The sequence below is a fragment of the Labrus bergylta genome, chromosome 16 (assembly GCF_963930695.1).
Source record: "Labrus bergylta chromosome 16, fLabBer1.1, whole genome shotgun sequence".
Classification (NCBI taxonomy): Eukaryota; Metazoa; Chordata; class Actinopteri; order Labriformes; family Labridae; genus Labrus; species Labrus bergylta.
This window is the reverse complement of record NC_089210.1, coordinates 14757359-14773031: the sequence shown is the minus strand read 5'-3', so window position 1 is coordinate 14773031 and position 15673 is coordinate 14757359. Positions and strand designations below refer to the sequence as shown.

The following is a 15673-nucleotide window of genomic DNA, read 5'->3' as shown; positions in this document are numbered from 1 at the left end:
TGATTTCAATCAAATGTATTTACTCACTTTCAGGTGAAACATGAACAATGTCTGATTACACAATCACAAGTCCTGCAATAAATTTACAAGGTTCCTGCTTGATCAGAACTTTTATTGAAGGGTTTTATATGAAATGTAGTGATCCGAACTTAAAGGAGCACTCCACAATTCAGCTACTGAAAACTCTTTCCCATTGGTGTCAGATATGTTTTTGCTTAGTGTGGCTTTCTCTGAACGTTTCGAAAATAACCCAGATGGCGTGAAATTGATGTCTCAATTATTATTATGTTTTGAGCTAGGTGACAAAACATACAACAGAAAAAAACAGAACTATGTGGGATGCAGGGGTTTTTCATCTAGACCAATTCCTTTTAAATAAAAACTGATTTTTTTTAAAAATTCTCCTAATATGCTTCATTTTGATATAAAACCCTTCAATAACATGTTTTTGGCACATAAAGAGTATACATGTACAGTAAACCTAAACTTGGAGCAACCCCCTTTTTTATTTACTCAAAAATATAGCCAACAAACCTTTATTCATAGGAACTGGATATAAATCAGTAATCTCAAGTCACTGGTCACTTGACAAAGTTATGGCTGTTCCATGAATTTCAAGTTTAAATGCATATCGTTAAAGAAAGATACAGCCAACATGGTTTTATTGCATTCATGACATTTTATAGAATAAGGACACAGTGAGGTTTTGGAATGTCCTCAAGAGACCACCATGTGGTGCATTACAACACCAAAGACTTCAAAATATAGCTGTCAGACAAAGAATATCTGCTATGTTCAAGCCACTTTTGAAAACTACAGCATACATAGAAATGTTATTTACAAGACCCAATAAAAGGGTCTTCTCTAATACAACTATTTCTATACTGTCTAACAATTCATTGTGCATCAACAGTACTCAGTAGCTGCCACAATATAAAATCTGAGTACAAACAAGCTGCTCAAGGAGCATTCTTCAATTGGCACCATGGGCAGTGTCACATGCACGGTGACCCACAAGGGCACAACACAACAGCTGAATGCAGAAGTGTTTACATGGCACATGTTCTGAAAGTTCACATTTTGTTAATACTAAGCAAGAATCTCATACTTACTTAAACAGGAGCTATTATATTACTATGTATCTACATGCTATCTACATGCTGTTTACAGCTGAGTTAAGACTACAAAAAAAATTTGAATTGTGAATAAAAAAAGGAAAAGTGCCAATTATAAATAATAGTTTCAGTTTTGAGTGGAATGTTTTTCGATTAAAAACACGTCTTCAATGTGTGCCCACGTAAATGTGGGCTGTAAGTTTCAGGAGGAACTGATCATTTTTCAGCTAATGTGTTTGAGGGATTTTGTACTCTGATATTCTATGCTTGTTGATCGATTACACTTTCAACTGCGCTGCACCTGATAAGCAGTTTTGTTTCAATGTGCTGTTGTTTGATTGCTTCATGGTACTTTTCACGGATATGATGAAGGAGGAGCTGTATGAGTTTGTGTGTAACAGGGTGGCATAATACTGTGTTTTTTTCTGCTGCAATTTAAATATTAATAAATAAATGACTCTGTAACCTGATTCATTCAGGGGTATTCATGCAATTCTCTTTTAAAACTGATATCCTTATGATTCCATGGATAAAAACAAATACCCCTTCCTACTTCGACAGGGTTCAGCCTTCTCCCTCTAATTCTCAGACACAAGCATGGACAGGTGAAGACAGTACACAAGTGGAGCGACTCGTTTCATCTTCAACTTTGGGATCAACCTCTGTGTTACAGTAACTTAGATGTAATCTACCCCTTCTAATGTTGTCTAATCAGCATGATGTACCAGCCCTGTAACATTCACTTCATGAAATGAACTGTACTGACATTGACTCACACATTACACATCAAATAAAACGTATGTGCGCTACATGTTTAGCCACTGTAAGGATGCATGCCACAGCATGTCCTGTTAAAAGTCTGCATATGTAGCCTCGAGGTGCTGCTGATAAGGGGAATAGCCAACATGTATTTATTGCCACCTTGTGTAACTGTGGGTCTGCTTTAGGAATGCGGGTGATATTGTCAGTGATAGTAAATTTACATGTATGTTCATGGGTATGGGAATCCATGCATGGCAGTCAGTTCTCCCTGTACTCTGGTAAAGGGTTTCTTCTCATTACACAATAAAGATTTAACCTGGATTAGTTATGGAGAAGGAGAACCTTCATTTTTGTATCAAGCAGCCAAAAAGTAGCAGTGTGAGGGGTTTTGGTTAATATGTGTGACATCACATGTCCTGCAATGAGACAGTTACACATGCACACTTCTCACTGTCAATATTGAAACAACACATCATGCACACTAGTGTGCAACTACATTAAATATATGCTTACAAAAGAGAGCACAGATTGACAGTGGAGTTTACTTTCATTGTTGGCACCTGGTAATAAAAAGATTGAAATCTTATTTAAAAAAGTAGTTTGACAATAGAAAATGTGTGTTTTTGTGCTTCACAGCAACTAAATCATTGCATGGGTTACACAATTAATAGTTTGAAGATAAATTATACAAACAACTTGCCTTTTTCATTTATGCTTTTGTAAATTGAAGACCTTATGGGCAGCCACGCTATTAAACAAACAGCTTTAATTTATCTAGTTTGTAGTTGTGATAGGCATTTGTCAATTTCTTTTCAACATTCTAGGATAACGTTTTGGTCAGTTGATAAGTTTGTGTTACGTAATTTACTGGCACTAACTGCGTACAAATGAGGTGTTAACTCAGTGATGATCTCTCTGATCATGAAATGTAAACAGTGACAAAATCTGCTGATGATCATCAGTAATGGCACAAAGATAATTAAGAAATACAAAAGCGTCTGCTCTAAAATTAAGCACAAATAGACAACTGCGCACACGCACGCACGCACACACACGCACGCACACACACACACACGCACACACACACACGCCAGTTTTTTCCTCAATTCTTCTACTGACTTCTTTTCTCGTTGATGTTTGACTATTCCTTTTGTTTCCTGTCCTCAAAGCTAAGACAAATGTATTCCTGTTTAAATAATGGATGTTTTATCTAACACAATGTAAAATGTTCAGTATTCTCCCCTGTATGACTCTTTTAAAAACTGCTATTGTAAGGGTCAGATCAGATTTTGTGTTGATAGGAACTTGTGAAATTGTTGTAAAAACATCCACTATTTACACAGTTCTATATTTAACTTTACACAGAAGCATATCTTCAGTGCTGTTCGCTCGCCTTTATTTCCTCCTTAGTCCTCCCTCCACAGACGCCCTCTAGAAAACCCAGGTGACGGGGACCCACTGAGGGTTTTTAGAAACCGTATCCAAGGCCGCCTTGACTGTGCGATAGGTCTCATCCAGGTTGTCATTGATGATGCTGAGGTCAAAGTAGTGGCCGTAGGCTGCCTGGAGTTTGGTGCTCTCATCACATGTCCTCTGCAGCTCCCCATCCTAAGATGGAAAACACAAGGTTTCAAACTACATTTCTTTGGATTTTTAATGGAATGTCAGGAACTTTCCTGGTACCTTTTCAAGTTTATACTTTTTATGCAGCTAACTGAGTTGAAAGTGTTCAAGGTTCTGTTTATTTGGCATTTATCTCATGTATCTGTATCCCCAATTAGTGTGACTGAAAGAACATGTAACATATAGATATATAAATATACCTAAAAATCTTCTAAGAGTACGGTAAACAATTACAATAAAAAAAAGCTTAGATACAGAAAAACAGATACAAAATAAAACCTGCAGCACACAGTTAGCACCAGTCATTCAATTTGTGCAGCACAGGTCCATCTGTTACTTATTTTATTTGTGTGACAGGGTTCGGTTACGATCTTGACAGCCTGGGGAAGAAAAACTGTTAAGCATTCTGCTGGATTTAGCAGAAATGCTCCAAATACCTCTTGCCTGAAGGTAGGAGGGAGAAAAGTTTGTGAGATGGATGCAGGTGGTCCTTTATGATTCTGGAGGCCCTGCACAGCGCTGATTGTAAATCTACAGCAGGATGGGGAGAATGGTGTTTCTTTTCTCTTCATGTAAATGAAGATTGCTATGAGTTTTTCTTACCGTCAAGGTCTTGGTAACCACTCCTGCCTCTGCAGCCGACTGGTTCATGGCCTTGAGCACCTCGAAGTCAGGAGACTGAAGGAACACCACATAGGGCAGGAACTCTGAGGTCCTCAGCACTTTGAGAGACTGGAATATAACATGACCACACAAACGATTTTGATTACAAAGAGTGTGTTGAAAATACTAGGTCAGGATTCCACCAGTTGGCTGGAGTTTCCTCACTGGCCACACTTCAGTACTTGCTTTGTGCGGTCCTATTGCGTCAGAAAAATGCCCTTGAGTAAGGCACATGACACTCAGCTGACAGAATTGAGCTACATCACATTTTCAAGGCTGTTCTTGGTGTTTAACCTTCCCAGGACAGTGTTCAAATGAAATGTATTTGTATTGCTTTTATGTATTGTTATTGGTAAAGTGTGTAGGCTATAAAGGATAGAAAGCATAATGCCACTTTAACAGCACTGCAAAGCCAATGCTCAAAAATGTGGCATTTCTGTGTGTACCTGAGGGTTTGCATCTAGAATGCAGACACGTCCTGCCTCCACGACTTCATGTATGGAGTCAATCTTGATTCCATAGAGGCTGCCGTCATACTCTCCATGTTCAAGATAGCATCCGTTCTTGATATCAGCCTCCATCTTGCTCCGACTGGTAAAAGCATACATCCGACTCTCTTGATCTCCCTTTTTGGGCTTTCTAGAAGTGTCTGGATAGTGGGGAAAAAGAATCATGAACATGCACATATGGGTGCTAATAATCTTTGGCACTGACCCCTCAAAAATTGATGACAGGTTTTTTGGTGGCCACATGTAAAGTGGCAATCTGAAAACAATAGAAAAATGGAAATTTAACACAGCATAACACCTCTTTTTGATTTAAACTATGCATTATCAACTCAAAACCCAAGTTATTTGTAAACAATGGGGGTTTTAACGGACAGTCTATTAGTTCACTGCTTCTTGCACAACCCCAATTCCCTTTCTGACCTTCTGACCTGAAGCCTTGGCTGTGTTTCCCATAGGTTTTACTTCTAGGGGTGGTGGCCCACCAGGCAGGGACATAAGCAGGGTAGACATATTTCTTAACTTTTCTTAACTCATTAACAATCAAAGATTTTTGTTTGTTTGTTTTAAACAGTACATTATAAATTATAAAGTTGAAATTCTACGATAACATATTTTTGTTACTTTAATATTAGTCGGGCAGCCCCAGGCAAAAAAAAAATCTGTTTCACCCCAGCTTGTTGAAATAATGTGCTTGCAAGCTTTTCTCTCTCTCCCAATAAAAGTCAATATAAATCAACCATCAACGAGCTTTCTCCCCCTGCTATGAATATAAAACAACAATAATCCATCCAGGTCATCAAAAAGAGCAATAGACAATTTAATGTTTAATGTGTGATTACTTACATGGAATGGTGGTGCCAAAGAGTAAAGGATCCCTTAGTAGAAGCTTGTTCTTTAGTCTCCGCCGCCCAACACCTTGGGCACCAATCAAAATGAGGGTTTTCCTCTTAAAAGGTGGGACCTTGGCCACCTCCTCATAGAGCAATATTTCATGTCTGTCAAACTCTAAGAAAGGAAGTCAGACAGAAGAGAAAAAGGAAAGAAGACATCGAAAAATAACTTAAAACTTTCACTGTTTTTACAGAGGTTAAAACTTGATTGATCAGTAGACATAGTTTAATGACTCGGCCCAACAATGCAGCATGATATAAAGGACATGCTTTGTTACCTGCATTTTTAGTGGTCACATACATCATTTTCTTCTTTTTCTTCCCTCCAACACCAGTACAAAGATTTCCTGCGGCATAAATGAAGCATTACTTCAAGCACTGAAGTTATCAAGTCAAGTTCTTCATTCACCCACCCTCCTCTCTTAGCTTTGAAAAAAAACAACTTAAGATCGAGGGAAAACAGCTAATGGGGATCAGTGTGAAGGAAACACTATTGACCTACCAAAACCTTGCTGTTTAAATACCTAATCACTGTTTTAAAGGGGGTGAGCCTATAATTACACCTGAGCCGCAAAGCCAATCATCTTATTACCACTTTACCCACTGTTTGCCCAATCAGAGAAAATGAAACAATCCAGTGCGGGTAACAGTTCAAATCTCACCAACCTCTGAGCCATAACACTAAACCGCTATGGACAGATATGAATTCAAGGATATGCCCCCAGAATGTGTTTATGACACTACAGTGTTTATACATTTAGCCAACATACAAACATTTGGAGAGCCATGAATGTTTATCTTTTGTAGATGTTTGACTTGAAATGCAAAACTGTACACATGCATTAAAAAATCATAACAGAGAGTAGCTATATGCTCTCTCGCAGTTTAACTTTTACGTTTTTTATTCTCTCGTTACAATACTTGCTTTGCTTTTATTCAGGGAGGCTGGATGAAAAAGTTTAACATGTCACCAATTTCACTGTGAACTACATACACAGAGTCAAACAAGAGAAAATACAATTTGGCCTTGTAAGTCTGAATTAAAGTGCTCATGTGCATTTTAAAGAGAGCCAGCTCTGAGTTGGTCCCTGAAGTCAGACATCCATGGGACGGATGAAAACAATGTGCTTTTGAACAAATGTACAGGTAAAAATTTGCAGAAAATATAAAACCATATGTCTTGTGCTGATGGTGGCTGTGTTATGTACACACTACGGAACAACAAGATTGAAATGTTCAGAGGCGCTGCCATGAGCTTGTCAGGTACTTCTGCCCTAAGAAAACCAGATAAAATAAATGGAGGCCCTGCTGAGCTATGATAATTTATCACCAATCATACATAATTACTGCAATTACAAATGTATAAATTAATACTCTTGATTTGATTTGAACAATCAACATTTAACACTCCTGCACATGTGGCCGTGTATTTTGCACATTTTACTACTAATTTAATAAGTAGATCAAAATGAGAAGTTGGTTTAAGCAAGCTGATTGTTAGTCACTCTATAAACCTATCAAAGACAGACGTAGACACTTTAACCAGACTATCTTATCCGTGACAGGCTGCGTTATGTTTATGGCCTGGTGAAATTGTAGACAATTGTATGTGTCTTCATACACAGTGATCAGTTCACTGCTCTGGTGAATGGGCCCACATGTGATGTTATTCCAAACAGAGATTGATTGTAAAAAATTAGTCATGGAAAAAGAGATCCCTAAGAGTTATCATGTTCTGCATGACAGCAGAAAAGTTGAAGCATGAATTGTTAACAGTTCATTTGAGTCAAATGCTCTTATTTGCAGATCTAGATCACAGGGTCTCCAATGTGCCTATAGCACATTCACATATGCCAAGCACGCAGACAAGGGATAATCTTTAATACCATTATCATTACTTTTCTAACAGTTACCTGCTGGTGCAAGCTCAACATTTGTCTTGACAAATGCTTTCCTCTTCTCCTCCAGCATCTGACTGGGAATCAGCCCCGTGCTACCACCCTCTACATGACGGGCCTGTTTGAAACACATACAAAGACCCATTACTGAATACAAGCATTTAAAAACGAAAAAACACAATCAGGGTTCATGTGATTGTATTAAACAATAATCTATGGAAAATGGATTTAGAATCTAAATTTGAATGACTTAAAGCTTTCTGTGAATAACGAATAACACAAAAGGGAAAACTAATGCAAATGCATTTAAAAACACATTATGTTTTTGTACTCCACCTGCCACCAGTTGACATCATCTTGGTTGACTATCTGCAGAATGTCTCCTGTCTCAAACCTTAAGGCCGCCTCCTTACAGGGAATCAGGTTGTCATTACCTGGGTCATAGTCATAGTGACACTTAAAGAACACCTGGAAAAATGCAAATACAGAAAAGGGACTCAATAACATGTTTGCTGTTTTTGCATTCTCAAAGATGCATTCTACAACTGTGTGCTTCTTACTTAATATTATATCTGGCCATCTGTTGACCCATTTTAACTAAACTAATTAATGGTAGTACAGCTATTCTCTGTGTTCTATTTTTGTAGCTTGTACCTGTCTTGGTGGTATTGCTTCATGGTAGCTGGGTAGTATCTTCAGTACCACACTTCCACTGGCTGCCTGCAGCTCCTCCTGCAGCACCCTAGGGTCCTGCCCCACCTCTCGTCCATTCACCTGTGAACACGTTTGATAAAGAAACCTTTCTGAATTGACAAACTGATAGACAAATTAGCGGCCCCATGTCCTCAAGGAGGTCTCAAACACAAAAAGACTTTAGTGAGCCAGAAACATTAGAAAAGAGGTCACAGGAAAGATATTTAGGCCTTCACAGGCACAAGATCAGATAAGGATAGGGAGTCACATCATGTGCCTTGGTTGACAAAAATCACTGTTCATAATTATATCTGAATAGTAATGAAAGTATAATAATAACAAACAATACTTTCTTTTGATCTCATTAAAGGAGCACTTGAACAGAAGCTGCTGCCATAGCCAAGCTAATCAAAAGAAATCTCCTCCTTGTGTTACACCCAACATCAGTGCATCTGTTGGTTACCCAATCTCTGTCCAACTCATGGCACTCATCATCATCGTCAGACAACAAGTGCCACGTGTGTCAAACTATTTGAACAACTTAATACTGCACTACTGAGACTTATTGCAAAATCTTAAACTGCCTGGACTGAAAACACATAAAAGATGTATTTCACAGACTGCACACATGGCGGGTAGAGATGATGATTGTTTATTGAGAAGCACATGAAGTTCAAACAGTGCAAGATAATGCTCCATGAAATGGCATCAGATTTGATTAAGTGCCAGTGCCCACAGGAGATCACTGGAGGATCCCTTGGTTCATTAGCTCCAAGGGGTAAATGGATGTTTTATTTAATTTATGAAAACACATTTCTTTAAGTCTCAGTATCAGCCCCTTGAGGAATGAGAAGCTAACCACCCTCCTCTTCATTTTGGTTCTATGGGCTTACCCATAATTGTGCATACACACATCGCGTGATCTTTCTTTCATTTGTGGATGAAGGGAGGGAACAAGACAGCATTTTTAGAGTTATAAACTATAAAAACGAGGGGGCATTCATTTGTTTTCTCCAAATTCGTTTAGGATCCTGTTTAATTTTGATTTATTTTTTTCTGTCTGAGTAAAACAACATCATCCACAATCAACTAATAAATGAAACATTTTCTTTTCGGTCTGCCCATCATGTACCTGGCAAGAAAAACAAACCCTAAAATTCATAGCCCTATGAGGAAAATGAACAAAGCAGGCAAATAGCTACAGTAAAGAACATTGGCGTAGGTTCAAGTGTTGAAACAAGACCTGATGATAAGGTGAGCATCCGAATTTAGACCACCATAACATAAAGAATACTATTTGGAATAGGGTTGTACAGACCAAATACGTCTACCTGTGATTAAATGCGTTTTTACAAAAAAATATTGATATGTGATTAATTCATATTAAGATCTTAATTACCATTTACAGCAGTGTTTTTCTAATATAAAAAACAATAAACAATTCATCTTTAAAATTCTTGACTAGGATAAAGAATTATGTAGCTTTTTACTTTAACTTATCGAGTCCCCCAGTACTTTGGTGCTAAGCTACTCTGACCAGGCAGCTTCATGTTTAGCAAAAAGTCATATGCAGAGTGTAATCAGATTACATTTACCGGTACATGATAATATAATTATACAATATAAAATCTAATTACAAATAAAGAGATCGTAAAAGCATAATAGCCCAAACTACAATGTTTTAGATAGACATTAAGTGGGGTTATACAGTGCTCATGAGGTCATCAGAACTTTGACTTCAGAAGTTAAAGTGTTTCCAAAGTTGAATTTCAGTCGACCTACCTCTTTGATTATATCTCCAACATGCAGTAGTCCTTGCTGGTCTATCATCCCCCCATGGAGGATGCGAGCTATAATTAGCTCACCAGCCTCCACCTTAAATGTCACACCCTGTAGCAAAACAGCAAAAATAAGTTTAAATTACTCAACATTGTGTCCTTTTATATTAAAATCACAAACATTAGAATTCATTTGTGCCAAATATGTTGAATGTTAAAATAATACCCACCAGATGCTCCCCCGCTACTTTGCGTATGCCCACCATGCGTACTGCGTCAGGTGGTGGGTGCAGGTTGTGTTTGTGGCCGTCCTCCTGCTCATGATCCACACAGTCACATGGGCTGGGGGGTGGGCTATCACATGCCTGGGATGCTACTGAATCATGAGTCTCAAGTAGAGACTGGTGAGCAAAAAAGTAAAATAATCAAATAAAAGACATATATAAGTATATATAAATAGTATTTTCTTCTTTGGACAAATCAAATTCTGTTTTTAACTGTATGATTGGAAAATAGTATAGTGTGCAAAGGTCAAACAACCCATTGTATTGGCGGATTTAACAAAACAACCAGCCTTAATGGCCCATGTTTCCTCTGCCCATGGTGCATCTCAGCATCAACATTGGCATGTGGCTATGCAAACTGTAGGACGGCTAGATGGGTTTCTGGATAGTAGATCAGATATAGAAATATAACAAACTATTCATGGCGTAATAAATTGAACAAAATTCTAAATACAGAGATAATTCATGCATATGAAAACCCTTGATGTCTAATGATGAGCCCAAAGCCCACTCACCAATACATTTCTCTATTGGTAGCAATCTGTAGAAGATTGTTCACCCCCCATTCAGCACAGGTTGTTATTATACTGCATATTAGATGCCCGGAATTCATGGAGACTGTTTCTTACCCATGACACATGCAATCATTTTAGATGATTTAGACAAAAAATTTATGATTTTTAACTCACACGACAAGACAGAAAACTAAATCATTTGGTATCTAACAAGTTGAACAAAGGTTAGTGCAGCGTACATTCCCCATTAATTTATGGTATTAATACAATCCAAGCTGAAGACAATTTTAAAGTGAACTATATATACACTTTTTATTAAATGTATATATGTGATCTGCACCTGAAAGTGAGGCTGTGTGAGTATGAGCGCTAATTCAGCTGCAGTGTCAGAGCGGGTTGTGAAGGGGTTGAGGTCTCTCAGGATTTCCTGCAGGAGCTCAACGTTGTTCTCCCTCACTGGTGACGGCCGTGGCTCTTTCAGGCTCTCCTCTTGTTCCTAACATCCATACATGTATGCAAAGACACACCATTATGTTTGAGATTCTTATTTTTGTGTATATATGAACACATCATCAATGTACATTTTTTTTTAACAAAACTCCACACCAGAGGGCTCTCCATGATGCCTTTGAGATAAATGAGGTCCAGGTCCTTGGCCGTGGTGGAGCTGGTGGTGCTGTCACTCATCACATCCAAGACCTGGGGCACTATACACACAAACGACGAAAACAGGAACAGCAGTTTTGTATAAATGAATAAGTCATGGCCTAGTATCAATAACTAATTTTCTAATTAGCTATGGTCTTTAGTGGAATTTTTGGTATTTGACTCATTGCTGTGCCTGCACTATATCTTTAAAAGCTTAAGTTAGCAGTTTTCTGAAATATGTGCATCCCAGTCTAAATAATTTCCCCAACATGTGTCCTACAGCCATCCATAGCCAACCGCCAACAACTACATGTGTAGTTATTGCACAGGTAGTTTTAAACAAAGACCCCACTCTACTTTAGTATAACATAGATGAAACATTGCTGAAACACGTGAAGCATTTTTATATTCCAAAGTGAATACAAAAGAGGAAAGGGATATAGCTCCAATTAGCTATCTGGTCTTACCAGGCTCTGTCTTAGTCGAGGCCACAGGCATTGTAGAGCTTCAGTCGATCTAAGAGAGAAAGATGAGGAAAAGAAGTGAGATATGAGTAATGTACAAAGTCCATTGATACAAGGAGTCCAAAAAGCAGTAAGAGGCTAATGTTGTTAGTTTCATAAGCAAATGCATTTATTTTTTTTAATTGTCTTGAGAGACAATTAATGCAGCTCTCGTGTCTGCACTGTAAATTCTAAGCATGATGCCGGCTTATTTATCTCTTATCTCTTATCGAGAGAGAGAGATTAAAAAGAGACAAATTATTGTAAGAGAGGGCAGTGGAGGTAATGTAGGCGTAACTTCATATTGCCATGACGACAGACACAATAAGATAGCAATTTGAGGAGAACAAAATAGATTCTTTTTTCCTCTTCAACACAAACACACAGATAAGAGCAGGTGATATTGGAAACCCCTTTTCACATAGATATTCTGCAACCTAAAGCCCAAACAGTCCTGTAACTCTGCATAAAGTGTCCCGAGATAACACTTGTTATGAGTTGACGCTATACAAATAAAAACTGACTGATTGATTGATATGCAAATCTGTTTTTTTTTTTTTACACAAAACAACACAACAGTGTAATTTTGCTGTGATTTTCACAGCATTCCAGTGTTGTTGTATCCCACCCTGAACAGGTTGTGGAAAAGGGACTTGAGATTAAAAGCAAACATAAAGAATCTTTACGAGGACAACAGAATGTCGGGATGAAAATGTACTTGATCAAAAATGTAGTCTGAAAAACATCACCCACCTACTGCCTATTTTTAGATGATATTATGCAAGCTCAAGGCAGCTCATTCTTCAAACAAGACCAATACAGTTGTAGACAGACGTGCAAAAGTTTTTTTTTCTTGTTCTCCAGAAACTAGGAAATTAAGAGTTTAAAAAAAGATGCACTAGACACAGGACCGATGGAGACATCCGAAACTAACTATTTCAAACATACTTTTAAAGATTCGGGATGTAATTTCTGGCTGAATACTGGCAGCATATAACACCAATTTATCTGTGACAAGCATGAACGTTGTAACAGATTCAAACTATGTAATGGCTTTGTGTGTTACAAAGTCAAAGTTAAATACATTTTTTTTAACCAGGACTTGCACATAATGTAATCTGTGGCTCACAGCGGGTTGCAGACATATTACAATTTGGGGAAACCCCCTAAAAATCAGGATTCAGGCCCAAATCACAACACTAAATCCGACTCAAAGCATTAAACCACTGCTCCTGCGTCTGTGTTGTGTTTCCTACTGAGATGCTCCATCAGAAGAAATGTAAAAACTGAATTCGGATCCAGTTCAAACCACTAGCCTTGTATACACTTCTAGACAACAGGATTTTCGTAGATGTCTGTAAATTATAGTTCAGTTCACAGTCAAGATGGATTTTTTTACAACATCAAACAACACATTTTCAATAGCTTCAATGGTTGTACTACTTTTAATCACAACATTTTTTGGTTCTAACAATTAGAAAACCTCTGAGTATTTTGGCTCCAGAAATAAAACGAGAAACATGTGCTAATAGATAGATGCTCAAGGCTTACAGCTGTTCAGATAGATGGATTTCACCTATTTATGTGTAGCCATAAAGGTACATATTATGAAGAAAACATGTTTAGGTGAGTGTTATACTACATACAACTACTTGATTTGTTTCCGGTGGAAGGCAGGAAGAGTAGCTGTGGATAAAGTTATTGGGATGACAAATGAAGGGGACAAAAACAGGGTTGGAGAGGAAAACATTTTTTAAAAGCTTGAACAACTACTTTTCACATGAACTATATGGTAGAGAAATCTTCTCACACTTAATCTTACATTACATCTGCTGACCTCTGTTATTCTCTGTCTCCTTTCATTTCCTTCTACTCATCTCTCATCCCATTTGTTCACTTATCTTCATCAACATCACCAACTTCTGTCACTGCCCCATGCGCTTACTCTCATATGTCCCTTAATCTTTTTGCCATTGCTTAGTGGCCCTACTGTACCATCCTCACCTTCATATTCTCCCCCTCACGATTATTCCCTTAATAACCCCCCCCCCTCCTTATTCTAACTCCCACTGTCACCCATCTGCTCTGCTGCACTAGTAAAGAAACAAATACAAAGACACGTTTTCAAGCAATGTCCAGTAACCTTGCAAGTTTATGCTGCAGACCTGTTTTTTTAAATAATAATTCTTGAATTAACTGTTTAAAAAAAAAATATTTTTAGATTTCACATTTTCCATGTTTCAATGGATTCATTTTGCAACTTAGAGGCAATTATTAATACAGTTAATGTTCTATTTAATTTTCCATGGATTATCGAATAAGATTTGAGTGAAGATGTGAGTGTAACAGAGAGAGTGTGTGTGTGTGTGTGTGTGTGTGTGTGTGTGTGTGTGTGTGTGTGTGTGTGTGTGTGTGTGTGTGTGTGTGTGTGTGTGTGTGTGTGTGTGTGGGGGATGTGATTTGCGTTGTCACGGTTTTTTTTTTTTTTTCTTACGTCACCTGAACCCCGTAAACACTTATGTGTTTTGTTTAATGCTTAGGGTGTTGATGCTGTGAAGGCATGTCCGTCACTTAACGTGTAAACACAATTAACGTAGTCGGCTATACGTGGACGACACGGTGCCCACTCAAACAGAGAAGGGTCTTATCTAATTATTTTCTGGAGTCATAACAAAGCATAATGGCGCACACACATAGGCACACAAAGACGCACATTCACAGGCAAACCACACGAAAATGCAGACAAAAAAAAAAAAAAGGTCCGTCTCTTTAGCCTATCGCACGTACAGCTTTACCACTGACGTTATTATCAGCGCTTTGTTATAAACACACACAAAGCACACGCTCACACCTTTGTCAAAGCAGTCCAGTGTAGCTCTAGCTGCTCTCTAAGGAAAACGAGAGATGGTAGGAAAAGAAAAGAAAGAGAAAATATGTACAACATTCGCAACAGTAGGACTCACGGTAGAAAATGTGAATTAAAAACCATGCACCAAGTACCTTTTGCACAATAAGACAAGATACCCACTCGATGCGATGTCTCGTGCGCTTCTTGTTGTCTATTTTTTTTTGTTTTTTTTTGTTAAATCGTCATCAATAGGCTCACATCAATAACACAGGAGAAAGCATGCAACTTCCGGCAATATTTCAAACTTAAATCTCATTTTGCATATTTACAATACGTTATACAGAAACAATATGATCATATTATTGTTATAATCATGATATGTGTTCACCATGTGAATTCACTATGTTGGACATAGTGTGATGTAGACCAGGTGGAATTTTAGCTCGTAGTCTGCATAATTTTGGTGCTTCTTCAAGCTTCCGGTTAGATTCCTTAAACAATTTGTCTCTTGATTCCCACCATCAGAGGAGGATTAAAGGACCAGTGCGTTTTTTTCTCTTTTGTTGTCAATTAAAAACGGAAAGTCGCCACAGCTTCATACGAACGTTGTTTTGAGGAGGGAAAAATCAGTTTATATTGGATTGTGTTACAGAAGTTAATTCTGCATAAAAGACATCTTAATATTCATCAGCTTTGTTGTTCAAATAAATGCGAAAAACACGAGCAATATGTTTCAAATAATGTATTTACTTTAAACAAAAAGACAAATCCCCCCCCCCCCCCCAAAATGCTTAAAAACACATTTACACTAGGGCACAACTGGTCAGCCTATTGTAGTTCTCTATGTTTTTTGGAGTAAACATTATTTTGATTAAAAATAATTATAATAAGAACCCCCCCCCCCTTCAGTTTGAATAAGAAAAGACAAATGAGAAAACCAAAAA

At 37.9% G+C, this 15673-nt stretch overlaps 1 protein-coding gene across 2 annotated transcripts; it reads right to left on the bottom strand.

The window, feature by feature from the left end:
• Nucleotides 1-14992, bottom strand: LOC109995763 (MAGUK p55 subfamily member 2). Of its 2 annotated transcripts, XM_020649598.2 has the most exons (15): nucleotides 14882-14951; nucleotides 14733-14769; nucleotides 11846-11894; nucleotides 11337-11437; nucleotides 11071-11226; nucleotides 10162-10332; nucleotides 9936-10043; nucleotides 8115-8234; nucleotides 7797-7928; nucleotides 7476-7578; nucleotides 5841-5909; nucleotides 5516-5677; nucleotides 4610-4812; nucleotides 4104-4232; nucleotides 1-3485 (listed from the first exon to the last, which is right to left on the bottom strand). In XM_020649598.2, the coding sequence occupies exons 3-15, from the start codon at nucleotides 11874-11876 to the stop codon at nucleotides 3309-3311; spliced, it is 1662 nt and encodes a 553-aa protein (XP_020505254.1). In that variant the 5' UTR covers nucleotides 11877-11894; nucleotides 14733-14769; nucleotides 14882-14951; the 3' UTR covers nucleotides 1-3308. The 2 variants fall into 2 exon arrangements, with proteins under 2 accessions (XP_020505254.1, XP_020505253.1); XM_020649597.2 differs by lacking the exon at nucleotides 14733-14769 and having other exon boundaries at nucleotides 14882-14992.
• Between the last annotated feature and the right edge of the window lie 681 nt (nucleotides 14993-15673).